Source organism: Drosophila willistoni, assembly GCF_018902025.1.
Source record: "Drosophila willistoni isolate 14030-0811.24 chromosome XR unlocalized genomic scaffold, UCI_dwil_1.1 Seg8, whole genome shotgun sequence".
Classification (NCBI taxonomy): Eukaryota; Metazoa; Arthropoda; class Insecta; order Diptera; family Drosophilidae; genus Drosophila; species Drosophila willistoni.
This window is the reverse complement of record NW_025814059.1, coordinates 197,183-220,909: the sequence shown is the minus strand read 5'-3', so window position 1 is coordinate 220,909 and position 23,727 is coordinate 197,183. Positions and strand designations below refer to the sequence as shown.

General features: G+C 38.6%; 1 protein-coding gene across 3 annotated transcripts; it reads left to right on the top strand.

Moving 5' to 3' along the window:
- The first annotated feature begins 476 nt into the window (after positions 1–476).
- Positions 477–18,661, top strand: LOC6645821. 3 transcript variants are annotated; one of them, XM_047012364.1, is made up of 8 exons: positions 477–564; positions 638–953; positions 13,124–13,409; positions 13,476–14,537; positions 14,604–14,791; positions 14,855–17,096; positions 17,162–17,431; positions 17,516–18,661. In XM_047012364.1, exons 2-8 carry the CDS (start codon positions 676–678, stop codon positions 17,720–17,722), a joined length of 4,533 nt encoding a protein of 1,510 aa, XP_046868320.1. In that variant the 5' UTR covers positions 477–564; positions 638–675; the 3' UTR covers positions 17,723–18,661. The 3 variants fall into 3 exon arrangements, with proteins under 3 accessions (XP_046868320.1, XP_002068415.2, XP_023033354.1); XM_002068379.4 differs by having other exon boundaries at positions 477–953; XM_023177586.2 differs by lacking the exons at positions 477–564; positions 638–953 and adding an exon at positions 10,862–10,951 and having other exon boundaries at positions 17,516–18,660.
- The last annotated feature ends 5,066 nt before the right edge of the window (positions 18,662–23,727 follow it).

The following is a 23,727-nucleotide window of genomic DNA, read 5'->3' as shown; positions in this document are numbered from 1 at the left end:
TGGTTCTTTCATGTGATAAGTTTTATGTTTACTGGGTTATGTCAAAAAAGCGCCATCTTAGTTGACGACGGAAAATGTTTGTTGGGTAATGGCCTCTTGTTTTCAGTGTTGTTTTTTTTTGCGATGTGCGTGGTAGTGCGGTCGGGCGATCTATCAATTTATAAATTCGATCTCGGCCAGAAATTGTTAAAGTTTTGAAAAGTATTTGCCAACGCGAAAAGCTTAATTGTATGTGTGCGGTATTTAGTGAAAAAGAACTTGCTCCACATCCACCTGTCGAGGTGTATGTCCGTGTGTGAGTGTGTGTGTATCAGCGACTTCCGCCACAGAAACAAACAACAACAAATGAAATCCAAAAAAGAGCAACAAAACAACAGGAAAAATAATACAAGCAATTCTTTTTTTTGTATGTGTGTGGTGTGTGTGTGTTTGTGATCATTTGACAGAAGGAAAAAAGCAAAAGAAATAAGTAAAATAAATGGCAGAAGCAGCAGCATCAGCAGAAATATACATATATACTCTTATATGTGCAGAAGGCAAAAGAAATGCGAAGAAAAGTGCAAAGTAAAGCGAAAGTTTAATTCCAACAACAACTTTCTCAATATATATAATTTATTTTGTTTGGGATTTTGGCCAGATGCGTTTGTTAAATGATTGCTCCCCGTGTTTATTATTATGGCCCTATTGAATAAACTGTTCTTTCCGTCGGCATCAGCAGCAACATCAACAGCACCACCACCATCCGTTGTAGCGTCGGCGTTGTCGTCGGCATCTACGCAAGCAGCGGGAGCGACGCTGACCTCTGCAAACCAGCACCACCAGCAACAAACAGTAAACTCGGCAACAACACAAACAGCAACAGCAGCTACGCTAATTGGTAGCCAAACAACTACAACAACAGCCGGCGTAAAAGCATCGGCAGCAACACAACAAACTTCGCGAAATTATCTAAGGTAAGTGCCTAAAAAAAGAAAACTGTTTATTTGCATTCACGTATGTACATACATACGTACATATGACTATGCGTGCGTGCCTTTGTTTGTGTTTATGTATACATGTTACATGTGTGTGTGTGTGAGTGTCAGTGTGTGTGTCAATATAGCAAAACAAAAGCAAAGGTGTGGTAAAGGCAACAGCTGCAAACTGCATTTCTGTTGTTGTCGAGCAGTGTCTGTGTGCGTGTGTGTGTGTGGAGTGGGGAGTTGAGGTAAATGTCAAAAAAAGAGGAAGGTAAATGTATGATGAGTTTTACACCTTAATATGAGCTGTTGCTTCCTCTTCTTTGCACCATACGCAAATTGGCCGTAACCCAGCAAACATTTATATATTTGGATTAGCCAGGTCACGTACGCCGTCATTTAAATAGAGTACATATACACAAAGACTAAGTATACAGTATGTAGTTAGTGTATTTTAGACCCAAAAATTATTTAGACATTATTTACTGATTGTAAGAAATTCGCTTGCAAATATATGTAAATTAATATATTCGAACCAATATTGTCATGTGAGAGTGAGAAGGGTGAGAAATTTCTTCTTTCTTTTTGCAATGCCTCCCTCCACCCGTATGCCACCCCCCCATAGTGCATTGGGTAGACCAACAATCAGAATAAGACAACAAACAACCAAACGATAACGCCCCCTTACCCTTTATGTCGATCTCTCTGTCTCTCTCTTCCTCTGTACCTACAATCAAGCTGCGCGCGCAAATAACTGGCACTGTTTCGGATTGCCTTCGTTTTTTTTTGGTTCGTGGGGCCATCGTTTGGTTCAATCGGCCTGTGGTCTGTGGGCGTTTATGATAGTGTGTGTGTAGGGGTGAAACGGGGAAGGGGTAGCAAAGCGGGAAGGTGTGTGGTGGGGCATGCGCGGGCACGTCAGGCGCAAATGTAAATAAAAGCGAATCACATGACTTGCTAATCGGCATTTGCGGCCTGCTCTCGTGATTATTATGTCATACAAATTGTTGTTGCCTGTGCCTGTGCCGCTGCCTGCTTACTCTTGCTCTTGTTGTTGTTGCTTCTGCTGCTGCTGTAGCACCATTGTTTTTGTTATTGTTTCTGTTAATTCATTTAATTATTATTTATTACACTATTTAAATTACATATCGTATGCGGCTCGGCTGCTCCCTGCTTGTGATTCAAGCACTGAATGTGTTTAATAATTGAGCAAATAACTAATAATTATATACTCTATCAAAATCAGGGTAATATACATAGTTAGATCTTTAAGTGTTATCACTATGTACATACATACGTACATATCCTTCCATATCCTTTCCATTATACACAAGACTAGAACAAAAGTATTATAGTTTAAGTAGGTTTTCATGGACCCACAAACATACATTATATACACACATACATACATACATGTGTCTTTATGTCTATATGATATGCTTGATACAGTCATACAAAAATTTATCTAGAATCTTCGAAAAGGGTATACAAATTTTGATGTGTAATATAATATAAACTAAATATTAGTAGCAAGTCAGATTTCAGTTACAGTTAGTTGGAATTTGAATCCTTTCTAGAAACTAAAAAAAAAAATTCATTTACAAAATTAATTTTTGTTTTCTTTTAATTTGCATACATATTTTTCGAGTAATAAATACATTTTCTTTGTTGCTGTTGCTCCCCGTAATCTTTCATTTAACGTTTTCGTCTTTTTGTTGCTGGGTCTGTGTTAACTTGATTAGCGCCTCGCCTCGTTAGCTGTCAATAAGACCTGACCGATAAGGGGCAAAGAGTCCACAAAAAAAAAAAAACAAGAAAAAAGCCAACAAATAGCAACGACAACAATAATGAAAAGGTAATAATAAATATAGCATAATGGTGAAATTGTCAGTTTCGAGTGTTCAATTGGCCAATATATATACGAAATAAACGGAAGGGTGTATACATTTTTATGGTTTTGCCTGTCGTTGCCCCTACCAACACCATCACGTGATAGAGAAAATTAAGTAAGAGGCGAACTCAGCAGCAGCAGCATTCAAAGCAGAGCATATATTATTTTGTTTTTGGGGTATTTGTACTTTGTTCACCTGAAACTATTAACCATTAAGGCGTTGACAGGTGTTTATTGTCTAACTATGGGCGCCTGCCCCCCTCCATCCCTGTCATTACCAGCCCAAAACGCCCACTTTGCCGCCCTCTCATCGTTTTAACTTTAGACTAGGTCAGGTTTTCGGCTGGTTTTTTTTTGCTGTAAAATCGCTCAATCATAAAAAACAAAACTACAACATTTAATGTGTGTGTGTGTGTGTGTGTGTGTGTGTGTGAAACAAATGAGGAATATATACATATATAATTCTATTTTATGTAGATTCAAAAATTTGCAATAAATTTTGATTTATACGATAAACATATCAATATATATATATGTATGTATGTATATATGTAGTACCTTACCTTAAATTTAGTCGCACAAACTGTGGGTAAATTTCCACGACAAGAAATTCGCTTAAACTGAACGATGAGATACTACTTCTAAAAATACATATATGTACATATGTATATATGTGAATATATTGTTGTTCCATTCTTTGTTTATGTGTTTTGTCTGAACCTCACTTATCGTTCATTTCATTCTGTTTGATTTGTCTTTTCTTAGTTGTTTTAGTTTTTTTTTTTTTCTTTTTTGGTCTAAAAGTAGAATTTAATTTTGCAAAAATAAACATTGATTCAGTAGAACAAAACTCCTTGATTGATATGTCAAAAGTTTTACTGATTTTTTAAAGTCCCAAACGAGGTAATATCAGCTCATCAAAACGTTTTTAGTGCCAATAATAAATCCATCGATGGTTTAGGCCTTCAAATTCCTTCTTTTAGCTTCTTCTGCTCTGCTGACCTTTGTACAGTGGCTTAGTTTACTTAGTTATTGACTAATATGTAGATAAGTATATGTTGATTGGGTGAATCAGTCTAATTCTAAACCTGCTGCTGCTGCTGCTCCAATGAATCATGGTCATGTCGTGACCATATTTAGACATTTGCTAGCCAGTTGGTCACATGATGGCATAAACAACACCTTAAACCAAGCAAATTTTTGTTATATTATTATTTATTAGTTATGGAATTTCGATATAAAACCAAAATATGAAACCACAGACCCCATGAGACCCCGTAAGACGCCAAAAGGCAACAATAAGGGGAGGAGTGGCAACGGCAAATGGCAAATGGTAAACGGCATCATGTGGCGTTCCTTAACCCAAATTGGCAAGTCATTCGCATTCGACTGATATCTATACACACAAATATATATTTGCGTGTTATTAGCACACTGGTATTAATTCCCGATAAGTTCGGGGATTTTGAGACCAATGCAATATCAATATCAGTAATATCAACACACACACACTAAACCCTCTGCTCCTCCGCCCCATTAGCTCCTCATTCCCAATTTCTATCTATCTAGCGAATTTTTTACTATGATTTCAACTGGCAACTTTCACATGATGAAAATACCAGAAAAAGAAAAATATCGCCAAATATACGTCAACAAAGTGTAAACACACACACACACACACAGAGAGACAGACGGTGTGTGATTTTGAATTAGCACTCGATTGTGGAAAAGCTTCTCTTTAGTCAATTTTAGGCACGTGTGAAACACAATAAGAATAGTTCAAGGGAGTATGGGAGTGTGGGGGACTGGGGGGGGGGGGGATAGATAGATCTGTTTGATTGCTAATCAAATCAAATCGATAAACCCCCAAGCCAGGCCATCAACCACAAATCAATCTTCACCTGGCATAATATAATGAATGATTTCATTTCCAAAAATTTTATTGTAAATTAGAAATTCATTAATAAAATGTTGTGATAACTGGAACTGTAAATTGTTCAAGCAAACACTTGTCGTCCCCAGACATCAATCAAAGGGGCAATCAGCGAAGCCGAACGACGTCGACTGGCTGACCACCAGGTGAATAGGTGTGATTTTTTACATGGAATATTATTACGATACAAAATGTTCAATTGCCGCGCCAACATGTCTACGGCCCACACACAACATACACACACGCACATGTCAAAAGGGCTTTAAAGTATGTGTATAGTGGGTGGGGGTGTTGGTGGGAGTGGGGGAGGGGGAGTATATTAAGTTGAAGTCACACTCACTTTCGTGCAAACGAGTCAACAGAAATCAGCACATTTCAAATTTCAATAACGACGCCGCACCCCACCAAAAGTCATCGACGTCGTACAATGGGCCTAAAACACCAAAAAAAATTGGAAACGAAATATCAAAGAAGAGGACGAAACTCTTCGCATAGTCCTTGCTTTGGGGTACGGCTGATGCAGGATACAGGCTTACAGGACAATTTTATTGTCCTGAGCAGTCCCTGATCTAGGTCTTAACTTTCGAGGGGCATGGTGGGCGGGGGATGGTGTGGGGTAGAACAATTCGAGATGTCGAGAATCTGTCAATATAATTCAATATACTTTCGTTAGTAACTTGTCAAAGATTTTGTTATCACATTTTGTCGTCTAGTTGGCCCATGGTGACGACGCCGTTTATCTTCTATGTGTGAAGAAGACACACACACATACACACACATTGAAACCGAGTCCGAGTCAGAGTCGCGTGGTCTGCCCTGGCCTGGCCCCACCAAGTCATATGAGTGAGTTGTCGCAGTTAGTTTTGATGTATGTAGTTGTTGTTATAGTCAGTCAGTCAGTCAGTAATTTTGTCTGTCACTCATTATCAGTCAGCAGTTAACAAAATTGCCTTTATTTTTGTTGTTTGTTTTTGACTTTTGCTTTTGTTTTTAATGGAAAAACAAATAATATTACGAATAATGCGCCCCCCCTTTAAGACCTGAGTAAACTTATGGTGATTCTTAGATTTAAACCCTCCCCTCCACCCCCCATGAGTTTTATAATTTAAGGTCTCGTAAAGCTCTATGAATACATAAAGCTCAATTTGCCTGACATGTGAACAAGTGTGTGTTTACTGCTTAAAGTTATTAATAAAATAGAATCATATACAATAACTGAATTTGCTGAATATATACATATAGGCTTATATATACTTAGTTTAAGATCGGCCTTTCTTTCCGCATAAATCAATTAATGAACAAATCAAAAGAAAAAAACGGAGAATTCCCTTTCAAGGGTTAGATCAGAATCAGATAATTTCTTCTCATTAGAGGAAACAAATTTGTTAAAGGACACAATTCGACAAGATTAATAAACTTACCAAACTAAGACTTCATTTAAAATGAAATTTAAAATTGAATCATGTTCGTTCCTCTTAATGTTTGATTATCAATGAATGATGATTGCTGCTAACCAAATATAGTATTTAACTAAAAAGCTAATGACTTGTGCTAAATATTTTACAATGCGACACACACAGCGAGGTAAGGAAATAAATATGTATTTGTGTATATATTTGAATGTTAAACATTTCGTCACGTTACAACAGATTAATTTATTATTTATGTGTCATTTACGTCTACTTAAAAGAGAAATACTCTTTACATTGCAAAATGCTCATTAGTTTCAATACAAAGTTTGCTCAGACATTTGTTAAATGCAAATTTTAAAGCGGAAATGATGTTGATTCGGTCACCCCAAAGAAGAAAAATGATCTCACTTAAAATATGACATAGCCAGAATATATTGACGAGGAGAGTGCTTCATCGAAATATCACGATATTTTCAGCCGGGTTTTCCCTTTCCCTCCCTCCTGAGTCCGTCCGTGATGACCTACTGCCAATCGATCGATGTCATTTGATCCGATCTAAGCCTCAAGCTCTGTAAGGTTGTTTTGGTGGCGCCACACAATGAAAAGAGTGGCAAGTGTCCGTCGTGTGGTTTGCCACCTGCCTGAAATATGTGTGTGTGTGTGAGTTGTGTGTGTATATTCATTGATCGATTGTGTTTCTCTTCATGAGCAGCAGAAGACGTCGACAAAAACGAAAACGACGACAACGACGACGTTGATGTTGATGATGGTAAAGGTGTGCGGGGCAAGGAAAAAGAGAAGGTAGCAGTGATGGGTGGGTGTTGGAGAGTAGGACGGGGGGATCAATCGTCGACTGTTTGCATTGGGTCTCAAGTGACAATGACAATCACTTGATGTAGTTGCTTTAGTTTTGTTTGTCGTCACTTTTTTTCCCTTTTATTTCGCTTCACATTGCTTTTTGCTCATTATTATGGGGGCCGACGACTCTTCAGAGTTTTTTTTTTGTAGTCGTTTGTGTGTGATATTTGCCTGATAATTTGTTGGTGTTTTTTATGTTATTATGGCCATTACCTGGCTCACCACTCACCGCTCACTCACTCACACTATCTATCTTTCCTACCCCCTTTCCCCAACCAGCAAAAAGAGATTGGCGAACTCGCTTTGAACTTGACATTTGATTTTTGCGCACTCGAAAAAAAAGGTGAAGGTCAAGGTGGCCCAAAAACGATTATCTGATTATACAAACAGATTTATATATATATCTGAACAAATATATGTACCTATATATATATATATATACTATATATATGTGTATAACTGTTGATAATGATAGTCAATTTGCTGAAGGGGCAGCTGCTGCTGCTGCTGATGCGTCTGCCATTTTCCATTGTCGTCGTTGGCGTCGTTGCTGCGCTGGCAAAGTCAACGTCGACGTCGACGTAGACGTCGCGTAGCGTCGCCATCGTCAGTTGGTTTGGGTCATGTGACTTGTTGTATGGAGCAACTGGTTGTTGTTGTTGCTGTTAATTTGCTTTGTTGGAAATCTGTTTTTATTTGCCACGCTCTCTTTCTTTCATTCATATACAAACACAGAGACAAAGAAGCAGAAATACACACACACACATGGACAGACACGGACTCTGTGTGACTTGGCGAAACGTGGGGGTGGGGGTGGGGGTTGTGGGGATAGTGTATATGGAGGGCAGGGCCTATGAGATGGATGGATTTTTGTTGTTTTGTTTCTGTAAAACCATTAACAGCTGTTTCCGTTTTTATTTCGCTATTCTGATTTAATTTTATGACAATCAATCGACCACCTCTATCTCCCTCTCCCTCTCTCTGTATCTCTCCCTCTCTCACCTCCCATACATATCAATCAGGGCAAATAATTTAAATCCCGCAAGCTAATCAAAACATAATCCCCCTCCATGATAACAGTTTTGTTAACTGCCAGCCAACCACTTGATTAGCCACTTAAAAGGTAACAAGAACAAAAACAAAACTACAAAAAAAAAACAACAACAAAAAAAAAACCAACCTCAACCAAATCAATCAAAATTAACTTCACCACAAGAGGAAGCGAGACAGCTTAACGCTTCATAGAGTGAGAGTAAGAATAATGGTAACGGTAATGCTAGTGGGTGGTAGAGTGGAATGGAAAGAAAGAGGGAAAAGAAAAAAAACAAAATTCTAGAAACATAAAATTCGTGTATATATAGTACATTTTAAATTCACAATCGTTTTTCCGGTTTCTTGATTAGCCTTGATACAACTTTTATTTTCTACATTATTTTCTGGCGCCTCCGATGCTTGCTCACTTGTATTTCCGTATACATATATATATGTAGTTATTATGCATATTATGGCTCTTTGCCTTGATTTTTCTTTTGAGTACTTTTTATTGAGATGTTGCCCACTGTATGTACATACATACATACACATATGTGTGTAGAAAGTGGAAGCAAGATAGCCAATGCCAATGCGCAATCTTCAAGTGCCCACACACAGCATACAGCATATCCCCTCTCCACCCACCTCCACCCCGCCTCGTCTACTCCCCAGGCATAACACTCACATGTCTATGGATGTATGTGTGTGTGAGTGTGTGTGTGTGTACTCGTCTGCATATATTTATGTGTATTTGCTTAATATATGTTTGTGGTTTGCTGTTTTTGTTTTGCTTGCGTAGCTGCCTGAAAAAAAGCATGTGATCCAAAGAAACAAAAAAAAAAAAGAATAATAACAGCAACAGCAACAAAATAATAGAATAAATATACAAAATGCCTGAAAATAAGCGCCTGCTGCTGCTGCTGCCGCCGCGATAAGTCGTCAACTTAGCATTCGTTCGATAATTATTTGTTGCTCTCGAACGAGTCTCGGTATTGATCTCTTGACCAGGTCAGCAGCTAATAGCCGCCACCATTTGCCCGATCCCCCCGATTTTCCTCTAACCTCCTCGACGTTTCCCCCAAATCCAACCAACCAACCAACCAAGTCAGCAGATATTTTGCTATCAAAGTCCATTGCCATATTTTTATAGTCTCTTTCAGGTTTTTTTGTTTTTGTTTTGTGGTGAGGACGTGAGAAAGGGAAAGTTAGAGATAAGGGCAACAAGTAACACTTTACCCATAAGTATGATAAAGAATCCAACAATTAAGCATGAAAGAGCAAACAAACAAATATGAATAAAGTAAACTAAATAAATTATATACATTCGTACATTAAGTTCTCAATCAATTGCTGCAAAAATCATTGTTAAACAAATTATTTTAATGGACTTTCATATGAAGAGCTCCTCCTCGGGATGTGCAAACTGAATTCAATTGATTTTTTGACAACTGTGACACCAATTTATTTATGCACATAGTCTATATACAGATATATTTGTAGGTATAAATACATTCAAACTTAGTTTAAGTTATGAATACATACATAAGTACAAATTCAGGTATTTGAATGCTATATGAATACATTTAATTTCAAATACATTTCAATAAACTTTTAGAATATTAAAGAAAAAAGCACGAAATGAAATGAATAAACTTTGAGCACTTTGAGTATTTACAGTGAGTATCTCTGAGTATTTCAAAAACTTGGGTAACTTTAAAAGAATTTTGCTTACATCTAGAGTTATGTATATATATATATCTGTTCCCTAATCGATAAGCTTTTTCATCAATCGAAGTCATTGTTCACATTTTATAACTCTAATTGGACCCTGACCCTTTTCCTTTTTTCGTTTAATAAACAAACTCTTTATTTGTTTGGTTTTTTTTTTTTGCATTTAATTTATCTATGTATCTATTCCGTTATGGTATTTTTCTTTCTTTTTTCGTTTTTTGGTTTTGTGTCAACAATTCAACTAACTAATCCATCAAAAAAACATTAATTGTTGAGGGGAATTTGTGATATATACGTTTTTTTTTTTTTTGTCATTTCTGTTAAACAAAATATTAGCACATCAGTCTTTGACAAGTCTTTTAGGCCACATGATGCTCGCGAGCGAGCCAACCAGCCAGCCAGCCAGCCAGCTAGCTAGCCAGCTGGACGACGACAATCATGTGAGTTCTCCACATATTGGATATATGTGCGACGTTCCGTGCCCATGTCTCCCATATCCCATAATGGGGATCGTCATTCAGTCAGTCTCAGTCGGTTGTATTATCTACATAAATACATTCTACATAACTGAGTGTCGTCGTCGTCGTTTGTTGTCGTTGTTGTTGTTGTTTCTGTTGTTGGTTGTATGTATATATCGATTGCCAAGTTATTATTATTATTATAATGCATATGGGGCGAGAGAGTCGAGTCGAGTCGAGGCGAGGCGAGTCGAGAGTCAAGCCAGCCAGTCCGTTCCACTTGCCGACTAGCAGCAGCTAGGCACGGGACCAGACCGGATCGGTTATTTGGGGACCCGCGCGCGCGAAACCGATACCAAAACCGATACCGAAACCGAGGAGAGGCAGAGTAGTCGCCGCTCGTCATTTTGTGCCTGCCTTGAACTTCATTTGGCGTCTAGCATCGTAGCCATAAAGATATATCGGACGCATTGTCGTTGTACTCGTTGTCGTTGTCGTCTTCGTCGCGTCTAACTAACTGTAAATGAAATTACACAAAGTTAAATTAAAACAAAACCAAAAAATTAAAGGCAGAACCAGCAGCAGAACTGTAACTGTAACTGTAACAGTTAACTGCAAACTTGAAAAATTCCAAAATTAGTTGTTTGTCGCATGCCTACGTTGCCGTTTAAATACAAGTAAGCCAATAGCTAGACACTAAGCCACATAGGCTCATGTTGGCCAAGCCTGCCTGGCCCAATTACTCCCCTCCCCACCCCACCCCTCTCTCTGTCGCACTCTTTTAATGCCAACTACAAACAGAATTACCGCGCGACGCCAAGTCCAAGTCTTGGAGGAATTACAAGCCAAATAAATTCAACCGGACAACACACTCGTGATCAACGTCGTCTCCCGTCTCTCGACTCCGTCTTCTTCTTCCTCTTCTGTGTCGTCTAATCTTTACCGTTTCTTGTGCGTGTGTGTATGGCGTTGTGTCTGTGTCGTCTCTCTCTCTCTCTTTCTTCATTACAAAACCACCATAGACTAAAAAAAAAAAGTTCCCCCTTTACCACCTGGCCTTATCGGCATATTGACCATAAAACATTTATAAAGCTCTAAAAACAACTTCATCATCAGCAGCAGCAGCAGCAGAAGCACTAGCACCACCACCACCACCACCACCCACCAATAATAGCTCCACCATCTGCACTACCGAGTGGAGGAGCTACTCAATTGAAAGTCAATTAGCTCCCAAAAATAACACAAGAACTGTTTAATTATAGCCTAACATTCAATATTTTAGCACTACTTGTGGATAAGCACATCAACCATCCACTCCCCCTCCCCCTCTTTAGCCGCCTCTCGCACCATCCCTTTTTCACCATCGATCAATTTATAAACCTATTAAAAATCAATTAGCTCGAAATCTCTGTTAGAGAGCTAAAAGCAGCTAAAAATCTCAAGTGTGGGAAGAAGTATCAAAGAAAAGTTTGATAAGACGCGAACAGTACGAAAAGGTGAAGGAAAAGGGGGGATTTAACTGTGCTTGACTGGGTGGCGGGGTGGTGATAAAAGGAGTCTACGGGCAGAGATCAATCAAGAAAATAGTAAAAAAGAGCAGAAGCAACTCTGTTGGAAGGGGAGATGCGGGTTGTGAAGTGTCACACACTTGTCAAATATTCCTTGACCTGGCCTAGTTTGATTTGTTCCAAATTTCGATTGATTGAATTATAACACCAAGACCATCGACCTTATCGCCCCTTTTTTCTTTTTATATATACATTTTTTTTTGGAGGGCTGTAAAACATTTCAAAGTCTCTTGCTCACTCACTCATTGCTGTTGTGGGACATGGCTAAGTAAATTGACTGAGTGACTAACTGAGTGACTGATTGAGTGACTAATCAATTGTCACGTGCCAAGTGTTGCTTGCATTCTCTTGGCCTCCCCCTCCCTGTTTCTCGCACTATCTCAGCCAATTGGCGGATAACAATGGATATAAAAAGAGATCAAGTCCTCTATGTAGACCTAGTCGGTATGTGTCTATGATGATGTTGATGATCATCATCATCTTCATCATAAGCAATTGTCACTTGGTCAATGAATTTAATGAGAAAATATCTCAAAAGAGATTCAATGATATTTGTGGCAATAATCACGTGCCGCTTGAGTATAGAAATGGTTTATTTTTGGAAAATTGCAATGCCAAAAAAGAAATCTCCTTGAAATTGGCCAGAAATCAGCCAAGTGAAAATTTGCTCAGTTTTTAAAATTTATTTCTAAAAACCTTATTTACTCTCAATTTCAAAGGGAAGAATTTTAACGAGAAGAATATTCTTTTGAGAATAATAAAAATATTATTCATACTTTCCAAATATTCAATTTATGTAAATGAAGTATGAATGAATATGTATATGTATGTATGTAAATATGTATTAACCTTTTATTGATGTCATCAATCTCTTTGTTATGCATTTGGTTGTTTTTTCATACGTAATTCAAGGTGATTTGAAATTACTTTTCTATGTGAATAGAATAGAGTGACGCATCTAAATCTTTTGGTAATATTGCCAAATAAATGATCTTTATTTAACCAGTTGATTGTCATGCTATTTGTGGATGAACCTACACTTTGCTTTGCTTACATACAAAATGGTATGTAAAAAGACACAAGAGAAAGACAGACAGACGGATAGAGAGAGAGAGAGAGAGAGAGAGAGAGTGAAAGAGAGAGAATACGTGTGTGGGTGCGGAAGTGTGCCAAAAATGTTTTTGCGTCATTTAAAAACAAAAAAAAAAAATACAATTTTTCACCATCATCATCAAATTGTCTCATGGTTTTAATGTGTTTTCTTTCTTCCTTCCTTTACAGCCACTTCCCCTTTGAGGGCAGCCAGGTGCGAATATTGCTTTATAAGGATGGTGAGAGTCGTCGATTGTTATTCGATTCGCATGCCCTGCAAAAGGTGATACACAAGGATTCATCTTCGTCATCAACATCATCAAGCAAGTTCCTCAAGAATGATAAATATTCATCCACAACATCGTCGCAGCAGAATGGCAAGATCCAGGCTAAAGCGGCAGCAGCAGCAGCAGCACATTCCAATCAGAACAATAGCAACAACTACATTGAGGTGTGCCCCGAATACGGCTACAAGGTAAGACACAACAACTCCCGTGGGGTGTGTGGAATCTCTTTATCATCATCTGTTCTGTTCCTGCAGCACAATCGACCCAATGGTACGGATATTACACCCTTGGGTGAGATGGTATTTGGATCATTGCCCATGTCATTCTGTGGAACCGCTTTGAAGGTTCATTGGCTGGCCAAACCATCAAGAATCCTTTGCTCTCAGGTGTTTCTAACACCAACCGCCAGTAATGGAGTAGGCGGAGCTGGGGTGGGGGGAGCCAGTGCTGGACACTCGCCATATTCTACGCTTTCAATGAATAGTTTGGCAACGCCCCGCAGTTCCATTTGCAGTGAATTGGGTTCCATGGATGGCCTATCAATGAACTCCTTCTCCATGCCGTTCAGTGTCAGTGTGGGGCGACAGATGAGTCTAACACCACCCTTGGATGTGCCGTCTTTGGATCAGCAGTCGCTTTCGATTAACTCATCGTCACAGGATAGCAGCAGTGGACCACGTTACTCATCGACCTATAGCAATGCCACCGATTCGGGTTATTCGGCCAATGCTAGCGGGGATCAGTGGTCATATCAGTATTCATCTACACGCAGCAGCCTGGGCAGTGTACTCTCGTCTTCGGATCAATCTCAGTCGGCAGCGGATGCCATGCGGAAGCTTAGCATGGATTCGGCTATCTACTATGCCACAGGCTCACCCCATTTGGATGAATTTGCCAGTGATGGTTGCCTGCAGCGTCGAATCTCGCGCAATTTGCGCACTTCCTTTGAAAATGAGCATTCCAAGAATGATTTCATCGGCTTTCTCAGTGATAATTATGGTCCGAGTGGTGTCGGGGGCGGTGGCAACGGCGGCGTTGGCGGTGGCAGTGAAGGAAGCGGCATGGCTCCACCTCAATATAGACGTGCCAGCTATTCGGCGAATGAATCGCGTAGCAATCCCGAAATTGGTCGTCGTCAGGCCAATCTAAGGCGACGCGCCAAATTGGGACTGGCCGTTTGCATTACGATGAGCGAATCTTTTGAAGAGGAAATGGAACTCTTTTGTAGCGAACACATTGCTCTATTAGAATCCATGTTGAGCCGTCTGAGAGCTAGCACAGAGCATGCCTATATCAATCATAAAAACTTTTTACAGGTAAGCCACAACGATGAATGGCTCGAGGGAGATTGAACTCTATGTAATCTCTTCACTTTCTTGCAGATAATGTTTCAGGCTTGGCAGGATACACAACAATGGTTTAACGATCTCTTCACAGCTCCACGGATCAAGACACCCGTTTGGCTAAGCATCACCACCAGTGGCAGCAAATACTCAAAAACAGTGGCCGAGCGTTTTATCAAGGAGCTATGCGATCTGCTAGCCTTTGCCGACACCAAGGACTCTAATTTGTAAGTTAAAAGAAATAAAATGCTCTTAATCAATGGAAATTAATGGTCTCAATTCATTTGCAGTTTCATCAGCACCATGTTGACAGGCATATTAACATATCATCTCGGCTGGGTGGCTACAGTGTCTGCTTTCAATAGTTCCAGTTCAAGAAGATCAGCGGCCAGTTCGGCGGCAATTGAGAGGCGTGCCAAGTTGCTGCAGGTATCCCAGAAGCATCCGTATAATGCCTTGTGGGCCCAATTGGGGGATCTGTATGGCGCCATTGGCATGCCCACCAAGCTGGCTAGGACTATTATCTATGGAACTGAGAAATTGTGGGTGGAAAAGCTATTGAATGTCCTGACCTATTTCATACGCTGCAGCGAAGTGAGACGAGCAGCCAAAAGAGAGGATTTCAACAAGGAAATCATCAATGAGTTGGTCAATCAGAGTCAAAATCAGGAAAGGCAACACCACAAATCCTCCCCAGCGCAACTACGACGGACAGGTGGCGGATTGAGTCGCACGGCCACCTGTAAACAGAATCTTAACGCCATTGTGGATGATGGCGATGATGATGAGCTACGTAGCTGTTGTGGCCCTGAGGACGAGGTTGATGATGATGAGCTTTTGCAGAGGCAGAACAGTCTGGATGACACGGTGGACAGCGATGGCATGCAGACCTTGAAGAAGAACGAAATTCCCACTGTGCTGGCCTTTCGTGATTCGCATTTTGTGCAGCAGGAATTGCGTATTGGCAACTATCTCATGGACACGGGCATTGAAAAGAAAACTCTGCTGGCACGTCAGGCTCAGCAATACTTTCGCACGGGGAAGGATGGCCGCATACGGTTGACAGTTACGTCGCCAGATAATGTCGAGATGTGCATGGAGGATGAATCGAATGGCACTGGATCAGTGGGTACTGGTGGCAGCATCGATGACAATGCCATCGAGGCATTGGAATTCGATGATGTCGCCGAACCGCCGCCGACTACAGGGAAAAAGAGCTTCTTTTGGAATATGGGAGCTGGTGTAAAGGAGGGATTGAGTCTCAGCGATTTAATGAAATTGCAACAGGGCGTAAAGATAATCAATCGCAAAATGGATCGGCGATGCAGCAGTTTCTCCGTCGATGGGAATCCACCATCGCCCCATAAACTAGGCGACAACAAGGGCGGGATTGTAGGGATTGGCGAATTTGAGGCTCTTACCTCGGAAAGACGTGCCTCGCATTTGTCTCTATCCGATCTTATTACACAGAATAGTATGGGTAAATCGGGTCGCATGACCTGGGGCATTGAACCCATCAAGGAGAATGTCAGTCTGGAGGAGCAAATTCATTTTGATCTCTGCCATAAGCTTATCGAACGAGAGCATGGCATTTGCCGGCAAACATCATCGACAGACAATGGCAACGGGGTTGTATTTGTGCTCGGAGAGAATGAGCCACTGATTAACATTAAGAAGAGCAATGAGGATCTCTCCGAGCATGAAGTGAAGCATCCCCCGTCTATGCCCATGCTATGCGCCCTTCACCAGCGTACCCATGACAATGCGAAGAAACATTCGGGCATGAAATTCAATTTCGAGCAATATCCTCAAATAGCCACCAATTATATGAAGAGCAAGAATTTACACATGTCTAACTATGATCTGCTAATGGATAAGGCAACCAAATTGGAGGCCAGCGAAGCAGCGGCTCTGAAAACAAGCGATAGCGCCGTTACCCTTCAGCAACCGGAATTGGCCACCAGTAGCAGCAGTTCCATGCCAACTTTGGCCGGAACTCCAGCAGCGGCAGTGACGACCAGTGAGCGGTGTGTAGTCTGCTCGAGCGGTGGTCTAAGCTCCGGTGGCACTTATCAGACACCATCGAATGCCACTGAATTGGAATTCGAAACCGATGACATGCATTGCCATAATCCGCAGAGCAGCAGCAACAGCAGCGGCTCAAAAATGCTTCAGCCCGTCAATTCGGCTGCCTCCATAGACACCTTAAAATCGGCACCGGAGCCACAGGGGGCAAACACTTCTACTACTACTACTACTATTTCTACAAACATCTTGAATAGTAACGTGCAACCGAACTATTTGAGGAAACAGCAGCCAAAGCGTGTGCCTTCGGGACGCAGTTCTGTGTCTTCGGTGGCTGCCAAATGTGCGGCAGTCAATGAAGCCCAACAATTGCTTAAATTGCCAGTGCCAGGGATCAAAGAGTTGCCGCAAGAAGACGAGCCACCTGGAGATCAAGTGAGAGCTGGTTTCATTCCCTCGCTAATGTTGAGCGTTAGCGATCACTATGTCTCCGATATGGTTTTGCAAGTAAGTTTTCGGATTATCACTCTTTCTGGGATTAGTTAATAATGTATCTCCTTTTGTTATTACAGGGCACATGCGCTCCACCCAATAAATGGGAAACCAATTTACGTGATGATCTTGCGCTGGCCGCGCGTTCAGCATCGCTTATATCGCAGCCAGCTGAGAATATAGCCATTGTGGCCGATATGGACAAATGCGATGTACGTTTGATCTCCTCTCAGGCACAGCAATTCCCTTATGCTGGAGGCCAAAGTGAACCGGTGGGCATGTCACAGCTGGTATCCAGCATGTTGGAAACTGTACAGGCTATGCATGCCGGCGGTATACCGCCCTATGAGGTAAATAAATCCCCCCAAAAAATGTAACTTATTATGTTAAATCCTATTAATCTTCTTCAACTTCTTTCTCCTTTTTTAAAATAGTGTCTCTCCTATTTGGAATCAAAGTTACAGGAGATTTATTTGCACTCGGAAACTTTGGCTGCCTTTCTATTGGAAACCGATCATTGCCGCTTGAGTGATATAACCAAATCGCTGCAGCTCTCTGAAAATGATGTGCCCCTGCTGTTATCCATTGCCTTTATACATACACCAAAAATAAGTCGCAAATGTGGCATAAGTTTTAGATGACAAATCCTTTGATGCTAAACACAGAGGACAGGGATAGTAAATAAGGACAGGGATAGGAACAGGGACCAAGAACCATGAACCAGAGAACAGGACAACAACACAATCAATCAATCAATTAATCTATAACCAATTAGGATCGACGACCATTGCCAATATTTTTCATATTTCATTTATTATCATCATCATCAGTCTAAACGCGATGAAAGAAAGCAAGAAGAAAAAAGAGAAACTAATACTCCAGCGAATTTGCATATTTCACTGAATTTGTGATAATTTATATATATATATTGTACATATATATATCTATGTATATAAATTTTAGCCTATATTAGTGGTACACCAAAACCAATCCAATCCAATCATTCAAATACTTAGACTCATCAAATCTCTAATCATAAATTAGACGCACATCCATTAGGATTTATCATCTAATCGCAATCATATGAAGAAGTATTGTAAATTATTTGATTTAGTTATAGTTTTTTTTGGGGCTTAGCAGCGCCACTCGAAAGACTCGCGTCTTTCCACCACTCATACCCAACCACTGCCCACCACCACCACCATCTGATACCCGCTGATATCACCAAGCAAAGTGTGTAAGAGGTTTTTTGTGGCTTGGCCACAAACCGGGTGGGTTGGGTATTGGCTGGCTGGCCACGTTTTCTTTCTTCTTTGTTGTTCTCTTTTCCCCATCTATTTCTTTTTTTTTTTTTACTTAGGTTTAGTAATTTATGATAGCCATAATCTAATATTAGATTTAATTGTACGCAAACAACTACAATGCATATATCAATAATTAGCAATATAATGTAATTTATAAACACATTCGAGGAGAATCAACTAATTAACTTTACACAAGCAAGCAAACTAAAAAGGAAATTATAAGCAATATGGAAAACATTTGTATACTTTTTGAGAAAAAAAAAAAAAAAAAAAAAACAACAAAAACAATCAATGAAACCAACAACAAAAATGTCAAGTGCAATTGTGTTTTCTTCTCGTATTATTAAATGATGCTAATGGTTCACCGTCGAGACTGGCACGACAAAGTGATAAACAAAATTTGGTTTGATAATACTTGGACTTTTTGTGTCCCAATTAAAGATGCGATTTTTTATAAAATGATTAACATGTCTGTGGACTTAATCAGCTAAAGTTTATCATAAAAGTGGAGACAGCCTCGTTCGTTTTTTAGTAATCTAAGGAAGCAGGGCATGAAATTATGTATGTCGGTGGTAAGGACTACAATCTGACAAAAGGTCATCCTAATCGTTTTTGAAATGGCTGATTTATAACGACATTTGTTGTTGTTTGCAACTTTTTTTTTGGAAGGATATTGAAAATCGTTGAATGCAGATTGATAGACATGCAATTTTCTGAAAATCCCATTTTTTCCTGCTATTCGAAGGACATTCCAGGACGTGATTATGTCAGTCGACGCGCTTGAACAAGGACTTCCATATGGCCAAAGGACTTACTTATTCTTAAAAATACCAAGTTCTTAACACTTTTCTGATTTTTTGACTTGTAATTTTTTCCAAGTTCCAACTTGAACCAAAATCTCAAATAATCTGGAGAAAACTACAAAATCCTTAATATCCCACCTCTCCGCAGGACTATCGGGATGTCGTTTGCACCAAAGGTAGTACTTGGTAATTGAAGCTGTATGACACCACTTTCGTCCTGATTCTTCAAAGGACTCGCGAGATATTTCCAATTTTTTCTAAAACTAAAATGTTCTTTTATCACTTCTACCCGAAGGACCTTCAAGGATCTGTTGGTGCCAGTCGATGTCAGCAAGGACTACAACCTAACATACGGACATCACGATTGTCCTTGAAATGGACGAGTTTAAAGGACATTTATGAGTTTTTTGTGACTTTTCGGCCATTTTTCTGACTGATCCCCTTAGAAATATTCGAGCAATATTTTTGAAAGGATATTGAAAATCCTTGAACGCAGATTAATAGTTCTGATCCTGGAGGATCAAAAAACGTACGTCCATTCGAAATCGGTCAATGTCCTGCGGAGATATGGTCTCAAGAATAAAATCCTTTTTTCGATTTTTAGCTGTGAAATACGAAAATCCTGCCGCAGGACGAACGCATTTGATTTCCTAGGATGTCCTAGGATCATCAAGATGCTCTACACAGATTGGCATCAAAAAAAAGGGTCATCTATGGATACAGGACATGAAATTTCCTGAGAAGGTCCTTCTTCCTGAGCTACCCGAAGGACATTACAGGACATGGCGTTGTCAATAGATTCACTTTGACAAGGACTCCCATCATGCCACAAGATAACCAAATCAGCCTTCAAATGACTGAGTTATTAGCACATTTCTGGTTTTTGTACTTTTAAAAAATAAATTTTAGAAAATTTATGTAGCATTCTTTTAGGGTGAATAAAATAAATTTGTTGAAAAAGTGTTGCATACTTATTTGGGCAAGAAAGGAGAAAATGTGAAATACCAGGCCAACAGAATTACTTAGTAGGTGGCTGGTTTAAAATTATTTTTAAATGCGTAACGGACTTTTCGGCATTTGAATTTTTGAATTCAACGGCCAGTTGGATAATTTGAATTTAGCGGGCAACGAAATTTGAAGTTTTAACGACAAAATTCGTACTGGAGAAAATATGAAATACCAGGCCAACAGAATTAGTTAGTAGGCGGCTGGTTTAAAATTATTTTTAAATGTGTAACGGACTTTTGGACATTTGAATTTTTGAATTCAACTGCCAGTTGGATTTTTTGAATTCCGCGGGCAACGAAATTTGAAGTTTTAACGACAAAATTCGTACTGGAGAAAATATGAAATACCAGGCCAACAGAATTAGTTAGTAGGCGGCTGGTTTAAAATTATTTTTAAATGTGTAACGGACTTTTGGACATTTGAATTTTTGAATTCAACGGCCAGTTGGATAATTTGAATTTAGCGGGCAACGAAATTTGAAGTTTTAACGACAAAATTCGTACTGGAGAAAATATGAAATACCAGGCCAACAGAAATAGTTAGTAGGCGGCTGGTTTAAGATTATTTTTAAATGTGTAACGGACTTTTGGACATTTGAATTTTTGAATTCAACTGCCAGTTGGATTTTTTGAATTCCGCGGGCAACGAAATTTGAAGTTTTAACGACAAAATTCGTACTGGAGAAAATATGAAATACCAGGCCAACAGAAATAGTTAGTAGGCGGCTGGTTTAAGATTATTTTTAAATGTGTAACGGACTTTTGGACATTTGAATTTTTGAATTCAACTGCCAGTTGGATTTTTTGAATTCCGCGGGCAACGAAATTTGAAGTTTTAACGACAAAATTCGTACTGGAGAAAATATGAAATACCAGGCCAACAGAAATAGTTAGTAGGCGGCTGGTTTAAGATTATTTTTAAATGTGTAACGGACTTTTGGACATTTGAATTTTTGAATTCAACTGCCAGTTGGATTTTTTGAATTCCGCGGGCAACGAAATTTGAAGTTTTAACGACAAAATTCGTACTGGAGAAAATATGAAATACCAGGCCAACAGAATTAGTTAGTAGGCGGCTGGTTTAAAATTATTTTTTAATGTGTAACGAACTTTTGGACATTTGAATTTTTGAATTCAACTGCCAGTTGGATTTTTTGAATTCCGCGGGCAACGAAATTTGAAGTTTTAACGACAAAATTCTTACTGGAGAAAATATGAAATACCAGGCCAACAGAATTAGTTAGTAGGCGGCTGGTTTAAAATTATTTTTAAATGTGTAACGGACTTTTGGACATTTGAATTTTTGAATTCAACTGCCAGTTGGATTTTTTTGAATTCCGCGGGCAACGAAATTTGAAGTTTTAACGACAAAATTCGTACTGGAGAAAATATGAAATACCAGGCCAACAGAATTTGTTAGTAGGCGGCTGGTTTAAAATTATTTTTAAATGTGTAACGGACTTTTGGACATTTGAATTTTTGAATTCAACTGCCAGTTGGATTTTTTGAATTCCGCGGGCAACGAAATTTGAAGTTTTAACGACAAAATTCGTACTGGAGAAAATATGAAATACCAGGCCAACAGAATTTGTTAGTAGGCGGCTGGTTTAAAATTTTTTTATTGTGTAGCATACTCTTGGGCATTTGCTTTGGAGAAATTTATATATGCAAATGCCCAAAAGCATGCTACACATTAAAAAAAAACTTTAAACCAGCCACCTACTAAGTAATTATGTTGGCCTGATTTTTTATATTTTCTCCAGTGCTACATATGAATATGATTTTTTCCATATTTTTCGCCACTTGCTTCAATTTGGGACTTGCCAACAATTACAAGTCAAAAAAACTGAAAAGTGCTAGTCATATTAAATTCATACTGCATATTATTCATTCTTATATGCTAACGGCATGTTCTTCAGTCCTGCAACATGAGGCAAGGTTTTTCAGGACCAAATGGTGCCTGTGTCCTTTCCCAAAGCGTAAAAGGACATCCAAATGGACCCGAAAATTGCCGCGTCGGTTTTGTTTTATACATACCATTTTTTTAAGTTTAAGTTTTTCAAGTTTAAACCAAACAACAGTTTGGTGTTAAAAAAAAAAAACTAGAATTTTTATTTAAAAATTTAAATTTGGATGAAAATATCAATAAGCTCCAATAAAAAATCTCAGTTTGTTGAATTCAAAAACCGCCCACCCCAAATACTATGCGTTCTTCTAAATTCAAAAACAAACCGCCAAGTATGTATATATTTTTGTTTGCCGGGTATTTAATTTAATTGGAAAGTTATTTTCCCAAAAAACTTACCGGGCTCGAAGCGCGTGATAATTAAGAACTATTATCGGGGATTGTCGTCAGGACGATTTTCGTGCTAAAAACTGGCAAGGATCAGCACATATCTTGATGGTTAGAGGAGTTTCCACGATCGCTGAAAATACTTACACAATCAGTTTTGAAACCATTTCCATGGGATATTTTTCAGCATCAAAGCCCTTGAAGCAATTAGTTTTATAAGAATCAATCAAGCCATGAATCAAATTTGAAATTTGCAGTATTTATTATTTGTTTCTTTTGTTGTTTTCTGTTTTTTTCGTTTTGTTTGATATATTTTTGTTTTTTTTTTCCCCATTCAATAATTAAGTTTACATTATATGTATGATTTATTTCTTTACTTTTTTTTTGTATACACGATTTTTTTTTATTTTAGAATGGAAAAATGAGAGCTAAAGAAAAAAAAAATAAAAAAAAGTATATATATATATACATATATATATGTGTATAATTATATTCGAAATGCCAGTGAAGCATTTATGATCTAAAATTGAAATGGAACATACCCTGTACACACTAATGTAATTAATAGTAATTATTATTAATGCTATATATATATATATATATGTAAGTATATATCATATTTTAGTGGCTAATGAATATACTTCACTCAAAGATTTATACATAAACTTTATTTAGCTTATAGCCTAACATATGATAATAATAATGAAAAAAAAGAAGTTATACACGATGAAATGATTTTTTTGCTTTGTCAACAAATTGGTGTTCCTGTTTTATATATTCATCTTAGAGCGTTTTACCAAAGATTGTATTTTTTTTTATGTTTTGATATTGCATAAACACACATTTACATATAGGTGTATATATGTATATATATATACATCTATATCTCCTTTTTTGTTGTTGTTGCACACATAGGGCTTATAACTTTAGCAGGATTTTTGTTGCTTGTGAAAAAAATCGGAAAGTTATTTTAGTAGGGGAGAAAACAGAACAATTTGTTCGTTTAATCTACTGTGTAGATTTGTAGGCGGGGCAGTGATTATGATTCATATATATATATATATATATATATATATATATATATATATATGTGTGTATATATAAGTGTGTGTGTTTGCATGTGAATATCTATGAGAAATAATAAGAAAATCATTTGAAAGATTTATATTACTTCACATTTTTTTTGGGAGGTTTCCAAGGCTATCTAATAACTATTATACAGTGAAACCTCGATATAAC